Source organism: Xenopus laevis, chromosome 3L, assembly GCF_017654675.1.
Source record: "Xenopus laevis strain J_2021 chromosome 3L, Xenopus_laevis_v10.1, whole genome shotgun sequence".
Lineage (NCBI taxonomy): Eukaryota > Metazoa > Chordata > Amphibia > Anura > Pipidae > Xenopus > Xenopus laevis.
Window position 1 is genome coordinate 34,194,888 of NC_054375.1, and position 21,819 is coordinate 34,216,706.

A 21,819-nucleotide genomic window follows, 5' to 3' on the forward strand; every position below is an offset into this window, starting at 1 on the left:
CTATAAAGTTTCTACATGTAATCTTGCCAATAGCAAATAAAAACACATTTAACCATACAGGAGTTATGCCTGCCTAATAAAGCAAACAAAAATATACCAAGTACTATAATAAAAGTGAATTATCTGATTGCATGCGCTATTAATACATACAGATAAACATAGTGCAGATTTTTCGACTGTCTTAGAATAAAAAGGTGAAGCAACAAACTTAAGCAAGCTACATTTTTGCTTCTTACCTCTAAAATATATTAGCGCTACATGCTTTATTTGCACCTTCCATGCAATAATATTGTCAGGACTATTGGGGATTGAATCCCTGGTCTGCAGGTTGACTGGACAGTGCATTCTCATGCTGAGCCACTGGAGGCAGTTGGAGCTCACACCTCGAACTGTCAGTGTAGATTACTGCTATTCCATGTCTCCACCCCTATCTCATTGAAGCCAGGTGTCGGTGATCTTATCATCAAGGCTCTATATAAGCCATTACCTTTCTGCCAGCCATGGCTGGATCATTGATTTATTTCTGTGTTCTAGTCGCCTTGTGCCAGTGTTCATGAAATTACCCAGTCCCTGATTCCTGACTTGTCCTGCTTGTTCCTCTAACCTGTTTATTCCTTGTACCTGCTACATCCTTGATCTGATCTCCTGGTTCGACCCTTCGCCTGTTTCACGGACTTGCATTGTTTGCCGCCTGCCACTGATCTCTTGCCTGTTCCTAGGACTTGTATCGCCTGCCGCCCGCCTATGAACTCTTGCCTGTGTACACGGACTTGCATCAGCCTGCCCCAACCTTTGGTTTGTTATAGTTCTCATTTTACTTCTTATTATTTGTCTTCCGTTTCACCAGCACCAATTGTTTATAGTTTACCATTAAACTTCATTCTGAGCACACTTCCATTTCCTGGTTATTCTAACACCAAACATGGTGTCGCCATGTTACCATGCATTTCGGCTCCTACCTGCCAACCACACACTGTTGGTAGATCCTGACAAATATTAATTACAATATTCACCCCAATATTTCACGCATATTTCAAAGTGAGATATAATTATACTTAACCGTAGCACACAGATGAAAAAATGTGTATGCAGCTAAAACAAGCTTATATATAAAATCAGGTGGACATATATCAAATGGTATAAAGGCAAAGCTTGTAAAATTCTCAAAGCAAAAAACTCCCAGAGCCAATTTATTTTTTGATAAATAGGAATTGAATATTACTTTGCTTCCCTACACTTTATAATGTTATTTTGAAGATGTTAAGAAACGAAAACCATTGGGGTTATACTATGTAACCCTTTCTACACCCTTTTGTCTGTGTTACACACCACATGTGGCGCTTACCTGATGATACGGGGCAAACCTGGGCCACTCCGCAGTGGTATTGGGAGAGACTGGGTACCTGGTACTTACTAGCACAGTGCCTCCACCTAGTGGGATCCGGGAATGCACCTATGGTTAGCCCCACTAGGAATACAGTAATAACACACACACACACTACTGGTTAAACTAAATAACGGTTTATATAAAATAAATGGGCACCTAATACATGCAGCACTCCTAACCGGTGGCAATAGGGCCTCACTAACTAACTTGCTAGCGCAATCTGTCTAGCTAACTAAGAAAAAAGGTTAAGTCCTTTAATGTCCTTTCATACACAGTCTGTTTGTCTTCAGCGCTCTTTAGGGTACTGTCCCTTTAAACAGGATACTCACAAATCCTCTTTGGATACTTTAGAGCTCTCTTTAGGTGAATCCAGCACATTCAGGCATACAGTGTGATTACCAGCCCCTTTGTATGCTCAGATAGGAATCTCCTGCTGTTTGTTCCTATAGTCTGTATTCATTTCACACTCTCTGTCTCTCCAGGCACAGTATATCGCTTTCCTGTGCCAGCCCGATCCAAATGAATGCCTTTGGTGCAGCCTCTCAGCTCTCTGGGCCCACCAGCAGCTCTCTGGCCTCTTTCTCTGTTCACCATGCGGCTCTCTATGCCAGGCTTTTTTCTTTTGCCAGTCTCTGTGACTTCCTTTTCCTGCCTGCCACTCCTTAGCTCCTGTGTCACTTCCTACAGCACTGAATAGCTGGTTGCTAGGTAACAGCTTACAGCACACAGACACAGGCTCTCTGCCCTTACAGGGATAAGTGCAATGATTTTGCATGGATTCCCTACAACTATACATTTATATATAGTGACATCATTAGGTATAACCAATGCTCAATGTAATTTTCACTGAATAAAAAATAAATATAAGTAGTTGGAGTTCCACTACATGTATAAGAGCACTTATACATGTATTGTGCTTTTATATGGTCATGGAACTCCTTGTTTGCAATATATATATATATATATATATATATATATTTATATATATATATATATATATATATATATATATATATATATATATATATATATATATATATATATATATATATATATATACACACACAGTTAGGTCCATAAATCTTTTGACAGAGACAATGTTTTTCTAGTTTTGGTTCTGTACATTACCACAATGAATTTTAAATGAAACAACTCAGATGCAGTTGAACTGAAGACTTTCAACTTTTGACCACATGTTGTCTGTTCTGCTCAATTCAACGCCAGGGGTTTTATCTGCTTCATTGATAATGACATAATGAAGGAATTTCTTACACCTGTCCATGAAATAGCCTTTGAGTCAATGGTCCAATTACTTTTGAGTCCCTGAAATTAAGTGATTGTGTTAAAAAAAAGGCTTTAGTTCCTCACATTTTTATGCAATCTTTTTGTTCAACCCGCTGAATTAAAGCTGAAAGTCTGCAGTTGAACTGAATCTTAGTTGTTTCATTTAAAATTATTTGTGGTAGTGTACAGAACCAAAATTAGAAACAAGTTGTCTACCTTAAACTCCAGAAGGGATCCAACGTTGCCCATCTACACTACCAACAAGTTGTCGATATAGTGCCACTATTTAAGACAATGTTTTTCAAAAAGGTAATTTGTGTAAACATAATCGCTTTTAAAATGATTTATAAACAAGTTGGTATATGTCAGGGGCGATGTTCAATCCCATCATGGTCCCTTGTATCTTAAGAAAAAAAGTGTCCTGAAATAAAAAATTTATACTTAATATAGGAATATCCCAGGGTACAAATGGAGCAAGCACTTAATCCAAGAAAGTTGCCAATGAGGCAAAAAAATGGAATTAAGTTTTTATGGACCTTCGGCAAGGTGTAAAATACTGGGATACATGGAAATTCTTGTACCATCATGTTTTGCTATTGCATATGCATGTGATGGGTGTGTTTTTTTGCCTTTAAAAAGTATCTGATATCATTGGTGTTAATTATGCTTGAGAAAGGGGCAGAAGCCCGAAACATTGCACGTTTGCTTGATTTGGTAAAATACAAATTTGCTTCACAAATACTGTACATTGTACGTGTTGTCTGGACTTTTTTGAATGATATATTATGTGTCCATGGAAGTGGGCTAAGTCTTGGATGGGTCTAGTGCTCCACTCTATAATATATATATATACACACACAATTTGCTATAGATATTAGCACTATAAAACCCTACTAAAGGAGATACTACTATATGTCTAGGTCACATCAATTACATGTCTTATAAATAAATCACATTTTACACAGCAGAGTCCCTGATATATTAATTTCCCATTGTTTATATGTCTTAATAAAAAGGCCTCGTAGTTACAAAGAAATGACCACTGGAGTCACTCTGGTCTGTTATATTAAACCTAAAATATTATTATTTAATATGAAGAAAACATTTCAGTCCTGTAGATAACAGGAAAAGCTGAGCAAATACTATACATAATAACAATGTCTCACCTGTGATTGGTCACTTGGACAGTTAGATTCAACAGATTCTGCATTTTCATTGAATATATCTTTTAACTGTGGAAAAGTTAATGGATTTGTGACATTCTGGGTCTCTGTTGCTGGGAGGAAACAAGCTTGATAACATTGCCTTTGAGTTTCTGGTGGAACCATCCTCACTTCCATGTATTTTAAGGTCCCATCTGTGTTCAGGTAGAGTGTTGGTTGATATTGATCTACAGGTTGTTTAAATTCTGTTCTATTTGGGAAACAACAGACACTTCTAGTGTCATAAAGTCCTCTTTTTAAGCATTTTACTAATAAGATGATAAAAGTTATTAGTGAAACTAAGCTGATAGCAACCAGAGAAACAATTAGATACAATGTCAAGTCTGAAGTGTTTTCAGAATTTGTAAGAAAAACCTGAGATTTAGGCCTCTCTTGTAGAATGCTGTCAACTATATTTACAAGTATGGTTGTTGTTGTTGTCAATGGTGCTTCCCCATGGTCACTAATCAAAATAACAAGACGTCGCTCTGTATTTTCTGTCTCTTGCAAGCTCTTTGTGGTTCGGATTTCCCCAGTATTTGCAGATATTTGAAAACAACTCATATCTGTATCTTCAAAGAAACTGAAGTGTAGCCAGGCATTGTGCCCAGAATCAGAGTCCACTGCCGATACTTTTGTAACCAAATGACCAATCGATGCAGATTTTGAAATTTTCTCTTGATAAATGATTTCTCTTGATCTCTCTGGATACAGCACAATGGGATAGTTGTCATTTGCATCAGAGATAAAAATAACCACTGATACATTGGAAAATAATTTTGGAAATCCAGAATCTTCTGCTTTCACAGTAATTTCCAAAACTTGAATGTGCTCATAGTCAAAGGTACGCTGTGCATAGATATCACCAGTTGTAGGGTTAATATAAATAAAGGAAGAGACAGAAGAGCCATCTATGTGACGTTCAACTAAAGAAAAAAATAATTCTGAATTCACTCCCTCATCAGGATCAGCTGCAGATACTCGGCACAAAAAGGTACCTGGATCATTATTTTCTTTTATGAAAGCATTGTAATATGGATGGATAAAACGAGGGGGATTATCATTAATGTCAGACACATTGAGAATGATTATTGTTTCAGTTTGCAATGGTGGAGAACCCAAATCAGTGGCAACCAAGTGAACAGTATATTGAGACATTTTCTCTCTGTCGAGAAGCTCTTTTGTCACTAAGGAGTAATGATTTTTTAAGAGCTTGACCTCAAATGGAAGGTTAGGGATGATATTTAACTGGATTTCTTTATTCTTACCCGAATCTCTGTCTCTAACACTAATAAATCCCACAACAGTCCCTACATCTGCATTTTCAGGCACTTCATTTGTCACTGAGGTATAATGTATTTCTGGAGGATTATCATTGACATCTTCAACTTCAATTTGAACAAAACATCGTCCAACTAGGGCTGGAGTTCCTTTGTCTTTTGCTTTGACTGATAGTTCATAGAAATTAGATGCCTCGAAATCCACCGTGCCAACAACATAAATTTCCCCTGTTACTGTATTTAAATCAAACAATTCTCTTACTGAATTTGAGTTATGTTCATCAAAAGAATATTCAAATTCTCCATTTAAACCTTCATCCAAATCTGTTGCGTTTAATAGGATTAAAGATTTCCCATGGGGAGGATTTTCAGGTAAATATATTTTGTAGTTTGGCTTTTCAAAAACCGGTGCATTGTCATTGATGTCTAAAACTGTAACTGTTATATGACAGGTTCCTGATCTGGGCTTTTCACCACCATCAATAGCAGTGAGGATGAGTCGATGCTCTTTTATTTCCTCTCTATCTAGAGCCTTTTCTAAAATCAGCTCAGGAACAAGTACTCCATCTTTACGATTTTTAACAGACAATGAAAAATAGGGGGTTGGGGTTATCACATATTTATTAACTCTATTGATGCCAACATCTAAATCTTGTGCAATTCCCAATGGGTAATGAGCCCCAGGCGTTTCAAATAATTCTGTAATCTGTATGGTGTGATCATCTTTTAAGAAGGTTGGAGAATTATCATTTATATCTAGAATTTCAATTTCCAGACTAAAGAGCTCTACAGGATTTTCAGCGACTACCTCGATATGTAGTAAACAACTAGTGCTGGTTCCACAAATACTTTCTCTGTCAATCCTTTCCTTTATGTACAAAGCTCCATTTCCCTGGTTCAGGTAAAAATATCTCCTACTTTCTCCAGATCCCAAATGCAAATTTATTTTAGAGGCAGCTACTTGGTTTAAACCCATATCTTGAGCTACATTTCCAACAAATGATTCGGGCTCTGTTTCCTCAACAATAGAATAGCGAAGCTGCCCAGAGACCCAGCCCCAGCTGTAAAGGAATAACAATATTACTTGCCGTTTCCAAGCCTTGTGGTAGCTTTGATTGTCCATATCTTAAATCCTTCTTTTAGGCAGCTATAGGTCCTTTTATAGATCCATGACTCTATAGATATACAGTGTATCCTTTAAACAGGTAAAATTGTGTCCAGTCAATTGGGATTCTCATCAGATCAAGTGGTCGCCTTTGTTTGTCAGTAAAGAAACGAGAGAGCAATCAAAAGCCAGGGGGAGGAAAGAGGAGGGATGATGTGAGCAGATCTACAAATGTAGCTTAAGATATGATTGGATGACATGCTTGCCCTCTGCTGGACAATACTGTGAACTTCATCCAATATTTAGGAAGAGGTTTACAAATATTAGTACGTTTAAATAAAATAAATTGTTTGTCTTTCCGCTAAGAATAATTTTATTAAAGCTAGAAGCTTAAATAAGTATTTTTATGAAATAGTTTAAATTTAATAAAGGTGGACATGTGGTTTTAAAAAATCTTTTTTAATATAACATTGTTTAACTACAGATAAATCAGAAAAAATATAACTAAAGAATCTACTTCTAGGAATCCCCAGAGTGTTCTACTCTTAGTTTTCAGGCAGTAATGCTTTTTTATCCAGACAGTGACACAGGTTATGCTTAAAATTCAATAAAGGTGGACATGTGGATTTAAAAAATCTTTTTTAATATAAAGTTGATTAATAACAAATAAATCAGAAAAAATATAACTAAATAATATACTTCTAGGAATCCCCAGTGTGATCTACCCTTAGTTTTCAAGAAGTAACACTTTTTATCCAGACAATGACACCGGTTATGTTGAGACAGGACACTTTACATCCAGGGGCAATGTTTATCATCTAGAGGAACACCTAACATGTAAAAAGTAGCAAAAACTTCCAGGTGCATGGATTTTTATTTTAATTCTAATTGTCAATGTAAGGTATGGGGTGGATTGCAAGATAATGACTTTCCACGAAGGGCATGCTACGGCAGCACCTTGTCTCTGATAAGGCCCAGAAATATCCTGAATGTTCCATTTCTGGAAGTTTCTTGCACTGAGTGGTATGGTCCCACCAGCTTCTGTATATATATATATATATATATATATATATATATATATATATATATATATATATATATATACCCCGTAGAAACACAATCGTGAATTTAGATAATAACAACTAAAAAGAGTTGCAAAAAAACATACAAATATATAATGGCAAAAAATGCCACTTGTACGTTATTACTGTATTTGCAGGTACCATAAACCATGAAAATATACTGTACTTATAATTATTATACTCTAATTATATTCTAATTATAATTACTTCTACATTCACCAGTTCTTTCCCTAGTCCACTTACTTACCCATTGTTTTCTCTTTATCTCTAATGCTTTATTTACCAGGTCTTTCCAGCTGACTAATCATCCTTACTGATTGGAGGTTCCGCCTAAATATTCGGAAGATTTTTTACAGTGAGAGCTGTGAAGATGTGGAATTCTCTCCCTTAATCAGTCGTATAGGCTAATATATTAAATAGCTTCAAAGGGATACTGTCATGGGAAAAAAAAAAAATTTCAAAATGAATCAGTTAATAGTGCTGCTCCAGCAGAATTCTGCTCTGAAATCCATTTCTCAAAAGAGCAAACAGATTTTTTTATATTCAATTTTGAAATCTGACATGGGGCTAGACATTTTGTCAATTTCCCAGCTGCCCCCAGTCATGTGACTTGTGCCTGCACTTTAGGAGAGAAATGCTTTCTGGCAGGCTGCTGTTTTTCCTTCTCAATGTAACTGAATGTGTCTCAGTGAGACATGGGTTTTTACTATTGAGTGCTGTTCTTAGATCTACCAGGCAGCTGTTATCTTGTGTTAGGGAGCTGTTATCTGGTTACCTTCCCATTGTTCTTTTGTTTGGCTGCTGGGGGGAAAAGGGAGGGGGGTGATAGCACTCCAACTTGCAGTACAGCAGTAAAGAGTGATTGAAGTTTATCCGAGCACAAGTCACATGACCTGGGGCAGCTGGGAAATTGACAATATGTCTAGCCCCATGTTGGATTTCAAAATTGAACATAAAAAATCTGTTTTCTGCTCTTTTGAGAAATGGATTTCAGTGCAGAATTCTGCTGGAGCAGCACTATTAACTGATTCATTTTGAAAAAAATTTTTTTCCCATGACAGTATTCCTTTAAGAAGGGGTTGGATGGCTTTTTAGCAAGTGAGAGAATACAGGGTTATGGAAGATAGTTCATAGTACGAGTTGATCCAGGGACTAGTCCTATTGCCATTTTGGAGTCAGGAAGGATTTTTTCCCCCATCTGAGGCAAATTGGAGAGGCTTCAAATGGGGTTTTTTGCCTTCATCTGGATCAACTAGCAGTAAGCCAGGTTAAAATAGAGTTAAAAAGATGAACTTGATGGACTTGTGTCTTTTTTCAACCTAACTTACTATGTTACTATGTTACTATCTCTTTCCTTTCTGAGGTCCTTTAACTTTTCTGATCTCTTTAATACTTCTTCGCCACTTCTTTTCTCCAATTCTCTACTGATCATATCCTTCCACTAATCTTAACTTCCTGCTTCCCACGCTATGTCCATATTCTTTTAGGCACTAAAGTCATTTAAAGGGGAACATTCTCCATTATAAAAAGATTACAGCATACTGTAATTCAGCAATTTGCAAGGCACTGCAGATAACAGCATGATTCAGTTGTTTCCAGTATGATAGAAATGTTAGGTTGAGATAGCACAGAAATAAACTAATAAGATAGCACACTAATAAATGAATATCTCAAAAACCACAAGAAAAAAATAAAACTTTTTGTAAAAAAATTATTATGCAACCACCGCGGTTTAGTGGATTTTTATTACAGCAACCATTTCCCTTTAACATTTTTTAAAACTTGCTTGCAGCTCAATAGTTTGCTTTCTGCCTATTTAAAATATTAATTTACTCATGTTCCATGACGGCAGCATACCAACCTGATGTATAAACATCTAAATTTTTAATTCTAATACAGTTATGTTCTTTGGCCCTGTAATACCCTTAAAGCAGGCAGTGAAGTATTAGAAGCATGGGAGTGGAGCATAGTGTTGAGCATATTGTTGGACAGCCATGCCATGGACATTGCCTTTCCTTAATAACTGGGTATAGCATGTTTTCCTTACAACTGAGTTTACCAACTATAACCTGCTGGTATATTTGTTCCCTATAAATCCCTTCCCTCACCTTCTCCACTGCTCAAAATTGACATATCACACTTTAGTAAATATGGCCCCCATATCCATGGGGGGAAATTCACTAAGGTGCGTAGTGATGAACGTTGGCGAAAATTCGCCAGCGTTAAGTAAGTTCAATACTTTGCCTATTTACTAATGGAGTATAGACTGTAGCGCAACTTCGCACTCTAACGCCAGGCAATTTTTCACCAGGGCTAAAGATCGGTACTACGCGAATTCACTAAGAAGTTGATGCCAGACTTGCCTCAGACCTGGCGAAGTGCAATAGAGTAGATAGGACTTAAAAAAAAAACAAATTTTTGAAAAACACTGGCGTCTTTTCCATTTTCATGGGTGAGAGGCTGCAAAAGGATGAAAACATTTTTCTTGGGTACCCTGCTTCCCCCCTACTTTTCATAACATATGGCACATAAACTATACTCTGGGTACATGTGTAGGGCAATAAAACATCTCTTTTTGCATTCATTAAGGTTCCCTGGGCTTGTATAGTTTTATGTATTTGCTGTAACATATACGTCCATTCAAACTTTAAGTTCCCACCGTATGCAAATTCCCCTTCGCTAGCGCAACTTCACTACCTTTCGCTTCGCTGAGCGCAACTTCGCATTTTTGTGAATTTGCAGAGCGCTGGCAATAATTCGCTAGGCAAGGTGCGGCGAAGCCATTGCTGCCGAAACTCCGCCGGTTAGTGAATTTGCCCCATAGTGTTTAGTATCAGAAATGGGATTTTTTCTCTGCAATGGACATTTAAGTTATTCTGCATTATTTGACACAAGCCAAAACAGCAGTTTAGGAATGAGTATTGAATTTCTAGGTAATATTTACTAAAGTGCCATGGAACCAGCAATTTACTAAAAAGCATGTATGACACATATCGCTGTATTAACTATGCACTGGGGAACATTCCCATATTTTGCAAAGGCACAAAGAAAAGCAAATATGTATTTTATCATGACAATAATGAGAATCTCAATATTAATGTTATATCCTCCATACTAATATACCACATAAATTATTCCTTTATGTCGGTAATTCTCCAGAGAAGTATATGGAAAAAACTGATGTGATAAAGCTGAGTTATGTGCTCGCAATGGCACAATTATGATTTTACGTAGCTACACAATATCGCTAAATACACCTTAGTTATTGATGCAAATATTGGTAGAGTTAGATGATAAAAAAAATATTCACTTTAGTAAATAAGCACCTCTGTGATTCTTTACAGAGAAAAAAAAGGAATTTGGATTAAGTTGGTGGTACTGGCTGATACATTTGAACTTTTTCTTGATCCTATGGAATTTCCAGGTCGTGGCAAGAGTGACATCACCAAGAGGTCTGATAGTGACTCGATGCAGGTAGAGGTCCAGTGCCTACGGACCAGAATACATCGCTGAGTGCGTGTGCAAAAATGGGAGCATCTCAGCATTTCTGTGAACATTGCATTTCTGGGGCTGCTGCCTCCTAAGGCAGCACCAATGCCACCCTCCATCTTCCACTCTGCACTTAAGAGCAGAGACACACGTGGAGATTTGGGGAGATTTAGTCGCCCGGCGACAAATCGCCTCTTCTTCGGGTGACTAATCTCCCAGAACTGCCTTCCCACTGATTAGAATCTAAATCGCCGGCGGATCGCTTAATTTTCCAAAGTCACCCAAAGTTTCCTCATGAGGCAACTTCAGGCAACTTAGGAAAACTAAGTGCTCCGAGTGCCATCCTGTAGGCAATTTAGATTCTAGACAGGGGAAAGGAATTCAGGGAGATTAGTCGCCCAAAGAAGAGGCTATTTTTCACTGTGCGACTAATCTCCCTGAATCTCTATGTGTGTCTCTGCCCTTAAACTGGATGGGATGGAGAGCGCATTGCTAATGCCGAGAGCACTATTGCACTCACTGCACTAGCTTTTTGCCACCTCCAGTAACTAGCTGCCTGGGGCAAGATTCTCACCTTGTTTCACGACCCTGATTGCCCACTAGGTGTTATGATCTGTGTTATACCAAAAAAAATTTCAGTTCTGATAAACCATGCAGCTAGACACTCCAAACCATATTATTTATTTATTTATTTATTTTATGTATTTATGTAGAAGACATAATAATGGTAACTTCTATTATGTATTGCTTGCTGCTTTTTCACATTAGTATATCAATTCCTGTGAAAGGATACACTTTTAAGCAGTGGGCAAAACAACAAAAGCACCAACCTCAACTTGTATTTTCCTTAAAAGCAAAGAGGAGAAAAAAAATAAAATGATAGAAATCCAAGTAAATACATAAAATAAAAAAATGGAAGAACTTCCTCCGGGTAAAACTGAAAGGAGAACACTAAGGTCTAAGACAAGACTCGATAATAAGGCAATGGTTCCTGACTGAAAATCTCACAATTAGCATGTAACACAACTCGAGTGACTTGTGCGCCAGTATCATTGATAAACATTTGCCAACCTTTGGTCAGTACTTAATCAATAAGGAATTAGCTGCTAATGTTAACATTTAGGGGGTTATTTATAAGAGGTCGAATGTTAGAATTTTTTATACCTCGAAAGAGTTTGAATGCACTCACAACCCGAATGGTTTCTTATTTAATAAAAAGCCTGAAAGAAAAACACTTGATTCTGCGAGTTTGAGTTGTGAAACCCGAAAATTCAAATTGATCGGGTCTTCAGCGAAAAAAACCTTGAATTCAAGGGACCTCTGCCATTGACTCCTATATGACCTTGACAGGTTTTATATGGTGTATTTTCAGATTCAAGCTATTTCCAGGGTGGGGGTATTATAAATCTAGAAAAATTCGAGTTTTTTTAAAAAAACCCCGAAAAACTCGCATTTTTGTGGAAAACACAACTCGAATCTTAATAAATCTGCCCCTTAATGTCTCCTTGCATTATTGAGTATAAACGCAAACTACACCTCTCAGACCTTTTCTGGAGACCTAAGCTGACCAAATCGGTACTGTTAGTCCAGACTATAGCATTAAAAGAGAATAAATATGTTTAATCATATCAGTGGCTCATATTATTTCAGTTGTCAGGTTATGATCATGACTATGGAGCATACTCATCACATACAATTTCTACTTTCCCCACACCAAATAAAGGATAAATGAACTGGGTAAAATAAGATAAGCCAGCGCTTATTTCATGATTCCTCACCTGGTTTTGTTCGTCAAAATCCCCATTCAAAGAGAAAGATGAATCAGGATCATTTAGAATATCTTTTAGCTGAGGGAAATCCAAAGGTCTCAAAAATGTAAAATCTGTTCTGTCCAGAGCTGGCGAATAACAAGTTTTATAACTTTGGACGGAAGAACGTGGTATTGTCTTAACTTCCATGTACTTTAAAGTACTTTCAGAATGTATCTGGAGACTGGGTTCTGGGTGGCACGGAAAGCTTTCACACATTGTTGGCGCATTTTCTGTCTTTAAACACTTGATGGTCAAGACAGTAAAAGTTACCAGGGACACTATAATAATTGCAACAAGAGATATGATTAAGTATAAAGTCACATCTGATTGTTCATTTGAAGATATCTGGAAATCTTGTGATTTAGGAGTTTCATCATGAACAACTTCTTCAAAAGATACTATGACAGCGGCTGTGCTTGATAAAGCTGGTTCCCCATTATCTCGAACTAAGACAAATATGGTGTTAGTATTCTCGTCAGTCTCAAGTACATGTCGCATAACTCTTATTTCCCCTGTATGTGGTGAAATTTGAAATAGAGTTGGATCAGTTGCCTGAAGTATACTATAAGTCAACCAAGCATTGTAGCCTGAATCTGCATCAACAGCTGTTATCTTGGTCACCAAATAACCTATGGATACATGACGGGGTACTTTTTGATGCTCAGTGGTTTCTCTCGTCCACACAGGATAGAGAATAGTTGGATGATTATCATTTTGGTCCAATACAAATATATGTATAGTTGCGTTTGTTCTTAGTATTGGTGAGCCCCTATCCTCCACAAAAACTGGAATTTCTAAATGTTGAATATGCTCATAGTCAAAGGAGCGCTGAGCATAAACATTACCATTGTTTTCATTTATATAAATAAAAGAAGATATTGGAGAACCCGCTATATAAGAATCCATAACAGAAAATGTAAGGAGGGCATTTGTACCCTCGTCTATATCAGTTGCAGATATTTTACATAGCAACATCCCAGGCAAGTTATTCTCATGTATAAATGCATAGAAAAAAGGCTGTGAGAACAATGGTGCATTATCGTTGACATCTGATATATTAAGTGTTTTCTCAGTGAACAATGGAGGAACACCTAAATCCGAGGCGATAAAGTGTATATTATATTGAGGCATTGTTTCCCTATCTAAAATAGCATCTGTTATCAAAGAATAATGATTTTCAAGAGATAGAAATTGAAAAGGAAGTTCTGCTGAAAGCTGTAACTGGACTTCCCCATTTTTGCCTGAATCGCGATCAATTATATTGAACAATCCAACAACTGTTCCAACTGGCGTGTTTTCAGCAACAGAATATTCCAAGGAAGTTACAAAAATCTCTGGAGCATTATCATTTGAGTCTTCAATTTCCACCTGGATAACACAATGTCCTTCCATCACAGGTATACCTTTGTCTCTGGCTCTTATATAAATTTCATAAAAACTTGATTCTTCAAAATCAATCTCTCCTTGAACATGTATTTCGCCACTTATGGGGTCTAGCCTAAATAACCTTTCCACCACATTGGCCGTATGATCCGCAAAAGAATACTCAATTTCGCTGTTTAAGCCATCATCCAGATCAGTAGCATTCAATTTTATAAGCAAAGTATCCCACTGAATATTTTCCAACAAACTTGTCTTATAAACAGGTTGATCAAAGGTTGGAGGGTTGTCATTGTTATCCAAAACTTGAATTGTAATTTTAGTTGTGCCAGATCTAGGTGGATGACCTCCATCTAAAGCGGTAAGTATTAGCTGATGCTCTCCTATCTCTTCTCTATCAAGTGTATGCTCCAAAACTAATTCAGGAAATAGCTTGCCATCTTTCAGCTGTTTGACGCTCAATGCAAAATGTTGACTTGGACTCATCTTATAAGAGATAACCGCATTGGTCCCCACATCTGGATCAATAGCATTCTCCAATGGAAACCTCAATCCTGGAGCTGCCAGCTCTGCTATTTTGATTAGGCGCTCAGAATTAACAAAATGAGGTGAATTATCATTGATATCCAAAATTTCAATAATTATGCGAAACAACTCCAGAGGTTTTTCTATAATCAACTCTACAGGCAACAAACAGCTAGAAACAGGACCACACAGAGTCTCTCTGTCTATCTTTTCATTCAGAAGCAGATCTCCCATTTCCAGTTTCACAGCAAAATACTTTTTGCTTTCTTCAGGTCCTAGCCTCAATCTCCTTTCAGAAATATGCTCCACATTCAATCCCAGATCCCTTGCTACATTTCCTATTACTGTTCCAGGGTCTGATTCTTCTACAACAGTGTAATGAAGCTGTCCATTTGACCATCCCCAGCAAACAAAATAAAAGACATACATTACTTGCCATGTCCAAGCTTTCCAAAGGAGACGACAGTCCATTCTAACCAGATATTTCCCTGAGATTGTAAAATCAGTAACGAAAAAATACGATCTAGTCTGAATAAATCCAGCAAAGCAAATGTTATTAGCTGAAAGTGTTTCTTGTAGTGAAGCAGTTGGTATATGGATGGTTTTATACTTGGTACTGATCAGCATGTAAGAGGGAGGGTGAGTCATTACTGGAGGAGGACAGCAATAAGACAGTTAAAAAGCAGATATTATGTGTTAGCTTATATGATTATTGGGTGAGAGTTACTCCCACTCCTCCAATGACTAAAATTGTCTTGGCATTACTAAACATATTAATAAACTAGCAGAACAACCTGTGCTTTGCGGGTTTGCTTTGACAATTCTTCCTAAGAATGTGGGGAAAAAAAATTCAAATCTTTACACACCTTTGCAAGCACAAACACACTCTTAAAAAGTTATATGTGATTAACCTTAAAACATTTAAGACACAGACACTGCAATCAGTATTTCATTTTCTTTACCCAATACAAATAAATGAACTACACTGCTTACCAACTTTCATGGAAATGAATTCGAATTTTCTAATCTCTCAGTAAGAAAACATCTCTATATGCATGTATTACTATAGAATTCTACAGTATATCAATCTAATTCTACATGTATCTATTTCTATCATGCATTTTGTTTTGCAAAGCCTGCTTATCTAATTCGCTGCACAGTACGATCCTTTTATCTGTTTATTTCTGCAGAAACAGATGGGTTTATAACATTCAGTACTGTGTTCTGGGAAATATATCAAGAAAAAAAAATCTTGGATACAGTTACAACAGATTAAAAGAAGAACCCTGCTCTCTTTTAAATTCAATAGGAAGCATAAACACATTGATATCTATATAGTGTATCTATCTATCATCGCTGGCAGCAACCCAAATAAATGATTTATTGCAAAGGGTGTCTAGTAATTTTACAAAGAGTCAAAGTCAAGTCCAGATCACTTACAACCTTTATGAATCCAAGAATGAACTAGAAAAGTAATAAAATTTACATAACTACATACATTTACATAACATAAAGTAGTACAGGTATGGGACCTGTTATCCAGAATGCTTGGGACCTGGGGCTTGCCGTATAAGGGATCTTTCTGTAATTTGGATCTTCATATCTTAGGTCTACTCAAGAATCAGGTGAACATTAAAAAAAACAATAGGCTGTTTCTGTTTCCAATAAGGAATAATTATATCTTAGTTAGGGTAATGTAAAAGGTACTGTTTTATTATTACAGAGAAAAAGGAAATCATTTTTAAAAATGTGGACTATTTGTATAAAATGGGGTCTATGGGAGATGGCCTTTCCATAATTCAGAGCTTTCTGGATAAAAGGTTCAAATCCTATACTTGTATACAGGACATAACTACAGAGAAAGCAGACCCTATTGTTGCAAGAGGGCCCAGGAGTATAATAGGCACAGCGAGGCCCTAATTAATAAGCAATTTCAATATATCTTGGTAGAATAGGCTCTAAATTTTGGGGCTCTAAACTGAATCTGCCATGGGGCCCAGTAACATTTATTTATACCACTGGTATTACAGCAAGCTAAAGTAACCAATAACTCTATAATGTAGACTAGGAGGGATTTTTGTTTCCTTATCACTAAAATGTTTATTTGGCCAACAGTTAAGGTATGGAAAGCTACGTCCCTGTGTAAGATCTGTAAAATATGCTGCTGTTATTGCGTAATTCTTCCATGTTATTGTTTCAGTTTTATTCTCAGATTACCCAGCAATAGTGGTGATTTCTTAACATTGGCGATTTTTATTTTGACTCTATATAATTAATCAAAACACAATCTTAAATGCTGGAAACAGTTTCATTTGGAGAACGCTCATTTATCAATATATAGGAGTAAGTACCAGGTGTCTCTGTACACTTGTAGAAACCACCTCTTAATGTCCTAAAATTCATATGTTCTGTGTTAATCACTAGTCCCAAAAACCAGAATATTTTTTCCAAATCAAAAGCAATGGCAGGTTAAAATATGCATTGCTTTCAAGTAGGTAATTTTAATTGAAGGTTAGCAGAAGAGCAATAATTATATCCAGTTTAAAAAAAAAGTGTCATTTCTATTATTCCAAAAGAAGATATTCAAATGCTACCATTTCTATAATGACAGAACAAGACCTTCAACCACTTGACAGGTCTTTAATTTATAAATCCTAAAGAAATCGTTTATTGAATGAAGTTGTTCGAATATAATGAAAGTGTGCTGTGAAAATAACACGTGCAGGTTCGATGGGAGGAACCATTGTCTGCGTTCAGCATATCTACATTGCTGCTGTTCTTTTTAATGACCGTAGAAGCTATCGTTGCAAAATGTTTCTGCTTTTAATTTGCTTTCAGGAGGACACAATCATATATTTTTTTTTAATTTTGTAATGTTTATACATTTTATATTTGTAAAAGAGATATTAAGTAGTAACTGTATAATTATTGTATTACTAATATTGCTGGCTTAACATATGGTTCTAGCCTTATCTTAGCTACCATTATCCCAGACTAACCATTCTTTCTTATTACCTTCTTAAGACTTCCTGTGACACAAGCGTTAGGGTTTCATGTCGCTGGAGACCAGATTAGAAATTTGGAAAACACTCTTGTGTGTAACAAAGCAGCTATCAAGCATGCCTCATGTTGCATGTCTGCATAACATTTTAAAATGATACTTCTACTAGTGATGAGCGAATAAACTCTGCAGGCATGGATTCGCGGCAAATTTTAGTGTTCACCACCTGCAAATGTTTTCGCGAAACAACGTTGAAAATTCACAGGCAAAATTCTGCAGGGACAAAAAAATTCATCAAAATTGACTCGCATAAAAATTGTAGCACGTCAGAATTAGTTTGAGGCCCATTGACTTAAATGCGTTTTGCAAATTTTCACCGGTATCAAATTTTTTTCGCCGTTTTGCAAATTATTTGGGACAGATTTGACCATCACTAATTTCTACACAAGAATTAATGGGTAACAGGTTTATGCATTTAAAATTTTGATAGTTAGAAAGAATTGCAAATGACTCACCGAGTAATGAAAGTGGTCCGGGTGCACCAGCCCCAGATCCCCAGCTTGAGGGAGCGGCACGGCAAAGAAAAAAGCAGGGCTGACCGGCACTCAACGGATCCACAAGACCAGAGAAATTAAATTAAAAGAATAATTTCATTTATACAAAGTTTAAAAGTATATAAATCTACATCTCCATCCACCCTACGCATTTCACACCCATTCAGTGCGCTTAGTCATGGGCTCTAATGATCTTCACAGGATATGAGCATTTATACAGAAAACAACAAATCAAAAAAATATACACATGTACACATGTACATATACATGCAAACACACACACATATATATATACTGTATAAGCGTAAACTCATCTCCATTCAATCAGAGTTGGTATACATTATTAAATTGTATTGAATATAAAGAGAATGTAAACAGTTTTTCAAGAACAGTAACATGTTACATCAAATTCGGAATTCATACTGCAAGGTATTCTAGTTTTGAAATTAAAGTTTCAATATACTTCTCTTCGAGACAGAATTTTTGATAGAGCACCTCCCCAGTTGTTGAGATAAACTTTTTCTATACCTTGGAAACTGCAAAAGTTCAAATCTCCAGAGTTGCACAGATGAAAATGCTTAGAAACTTAGAAACATTTCTCTTTTTTGGTTTTTATATCATAAATATAGGGCAAATTTTGCTCCCACCACGATGCTTCAAATAGGTTTTACTTTATACTTGAAGCAAACACATAATTTTTTTCTTTTTGATAATCAATATTATCTACAAAAACAGGGCACCATGATGGGAACAACATTTGCCCCATCCTATGCCAACTTGTACATGGGATGGTGGGAATATATGTATTTATACGGAGATTACAACCCATTCAGACAAATGATTAATTTTTATGGATGCTACATTGACGATTTGCTCTTCATCTGGAAGGGTGATCTAACAACCTTCATAGAATACACCAACTCAAACGAATCTAAAAGTTTTACTCATGAATACCATGACAACAAGATTAGTTTTCTAGACATCAGCCTATCAAATGACAGTAACAATGTGACTACCTCTCTATACCGCAAAGAATGCACAGCAAATACCCTACTATGGGCCACTTCCTCACATCCTAAACATTTAATACAAAATATACCAGTAGGCCAATTCCTGCGTCTTAGAAGATTATGCTCTGATTTCTGTACCTTTGTGACAGAAGCATGTCATTTAAGAGACAGGTTACTACACAGGGGATACAATATGAGTTTATTGAAAGAAGCTTTTAAAAAAGTACTCATGACCCCAAGACACTTCCTTCTCCAAAAACAAACACGTTCATCTCGAGGCACTTTTAAGCAAGCATCAACCGTAGACAAACCCTTGTGTATATTTACATACAGCCCACAATTTCCTCTGATCAAACGTATAATTGAAGAAAATGTCTCCATCTTAAAGACAGATGACAAACTCTAAATTCTGGCTGCAAGTTTGTTACCAGAAAAGGTCTCACTCTAAATAACTAATGCTTTCCCCTAGTATGGTGAATACCAAAAAAGAATCCCACACTACCTGGCTAGTGACAAAAGGAAATTTTATATGCGGAGAAAAGAGATGTGTAGTATGTCCATACATGAAAAAAAGTGATACCTTTGCAGACAATGTAAACAGCAAAATCCATAAAAGAAAACAATATATTAATTGCAATACAAAAAAATGTGATATACCTAATTACATGACTAAAATGCCAGAGTAAATATGCGGGCACAACCTCACGTCAATTGAAGGAAAGAATTTGAGAACATATTTTTGATATAAAAACCATAAAAGAGACTAATGTTTCTAAGCATTTTTTATCTGTGCAACTCTGGAGATTTGAACTTTTGCAGTATCCAAGGTATAGAAAAAGTGTATCTCAACAACCGGGGAGGAGATCTATCAAATATTCTGTCTCGAAGAGAAGTATATTGGAACTTTAATCTCAAAACTAGAAAACCTTGCGGTATGAATCCCGAATTTGATGTAACATGTTACTATTCTTGAAAAGCTGTTTACATTTATATATATATAGATATATATATATCTATATATATATGTATGTGCATGTATATGTACATGCGTATATATATATATATATATATATATATATATATATATATATTGTGAACCGGTAACTGGAACACAGTGTGAAGGGAGATATATTTCCCCTAGGTTCATGTCTTACTCCGATATGTACAGCAGTTCTGAGTGGGTTAATTCCCCTAGAAAGTCTCACCTGGGGAATAATTAGCAGGCTAGATCAGTTAGCTGCTAGAGAGGGTTGGGGCTCAGAGTGAAAGATTGAGACACACAACTGAGGAGAGCTGGGAGCTGAATGTGGCCATTGGAAGCGGCTGTTTATTTTTCCCCAAAGGGAAAGGATTTTTACAAAGGTACTGTGACTCTGGGGAGTTGTACTGTTTGACCAGGAATCCCAGTAGGGGACCGGTAGTAGAGAGGGAAACTGTGTATTAGTTAGAGCCCCAGTGGGGCAAGGATTTTGTTTTATTTTATTTTATGCTGCTTTGCTCACAGAATCTTTATATGTGAACAATAAATTGACTTTACCCTGTTCAAGACCCGTCTGTTCATATGATCCTGCTCACAATATATACATATATATATATATATATATATATATATATATATATATATATATATATATATATAATTACTGGGTTTATGTTCAAGTGCATTCTCCTTTAACATTATGTGTTTGCATACATTGCTTGCTTTTTAAAAATATTAAATCTTGTTTTCACTACATTCCCTCTCTGCATATCTTCATACATCAAGACAAATGTTTTTTTAAAAATTTTCTATGATATTTAAACTCTTTAAAAATTGAGAGGCACTATCTATTTAAGGACTTTTTGTTAAAATTTTTTCTATATTTTTTTGGTTGTTTTCTGTATAAATGCTCATATTCTGTGAAGATCATTAGAGCCCATGACTAAGCGCCCTGAATGGGTGCGAAACGCGTAGGCTGGATAGAGATGTCGATTTATATACTTTTAAACTTTGTATAAATAAAATTATTCTTTTAATCTAATTTCTCTGGCCCTGTGGATCTGTTGAGTGCCAACGGCCCTGCTTTTTTCTTTGTTATGCATTTAAAACACTAATATACAAGACGTCACAAAATCATGTAATTTGACAAGAACATCAAACTAGACATAGCTGTATAGATAAGCGATGTGCAGGTTGAGAAAAACTCAACTCGCACCCAACCCAAACCCACCTGCACCCACATTCTCCCTCTATTTATAGAACCATGTCTCCATGTCAAACGGGACAGGGTGAACCTATAAAAACAGAAGCTGGAACCAAAATCCACACAACAATAAAAAATTTAGTTAAGTGTGTGTCACAAGTGTTTCCATAGACTCCATTATAATCAAATAATAATAACAAATTTCCTTTTCCTATGTAATAATAAAACAATGCCTTGTGCTTGATATAAACTAAGATATAATTAATCCGTATTGGAGGCAAAACCAGCCTATTGAGTTTACTTAATGTTTACATAATGTTTTCTAGTAGACTTAAGGGGGCAAATTCACTAACCTGCAGAGTTGCGCTAGCACAGCCTTCGCCGCACTTCGCCAGGGTGCCGCTAATTCACTAAAATCCGAAGTTGCGATCAGGGAGGCGAAAGGTAGCGTTAATTCGTCAAGCAAAGCGAAGTTACGCTAGCGATGCCTTATTTGCATACGGCGCCAAGTTAAAGTACAATGGAC

At 36.4% G+C, this 21,819-nt stretch overlaps 1 protein-coding gene across 16 annotated transcripts in view; it reads right to left on the reverse strand.

Annotated features, from left to right (window-relative positions):
- Positions 1–21,819, reverse strand: part of pcdhga3.L (protocadherin gamma subfamily A, 3 L homeolog) — a 279,136-nt gene that overhangs the window by 166,948 nt on the left and 90,369 nt on the right. For 2 of the 16 annotated variants that reach the window (XM_041584918.1, XM_041584917.1), the window contains exon 1: positions 12,608–15,108. The exons of 12 other annotated variants lie outside the window; for them this stretch is intronic. In XM_041584918.1, coding sequence (XP_041440852.1) covers positions 12,608–15,016 — 2,409 coding nt within the window. In that variant the 5' untranslated portion in view covers positions 15,017–15,108. Of the gene's footprint in view, positions 1–3,837; positions 6,412–12,607; positions 15,109–21,819 lie in introns of those variants that run through there. 2 more of the 16 variants (XM_041584900.1, XM_041584899.1) reach the window with 1 other exon arrangement.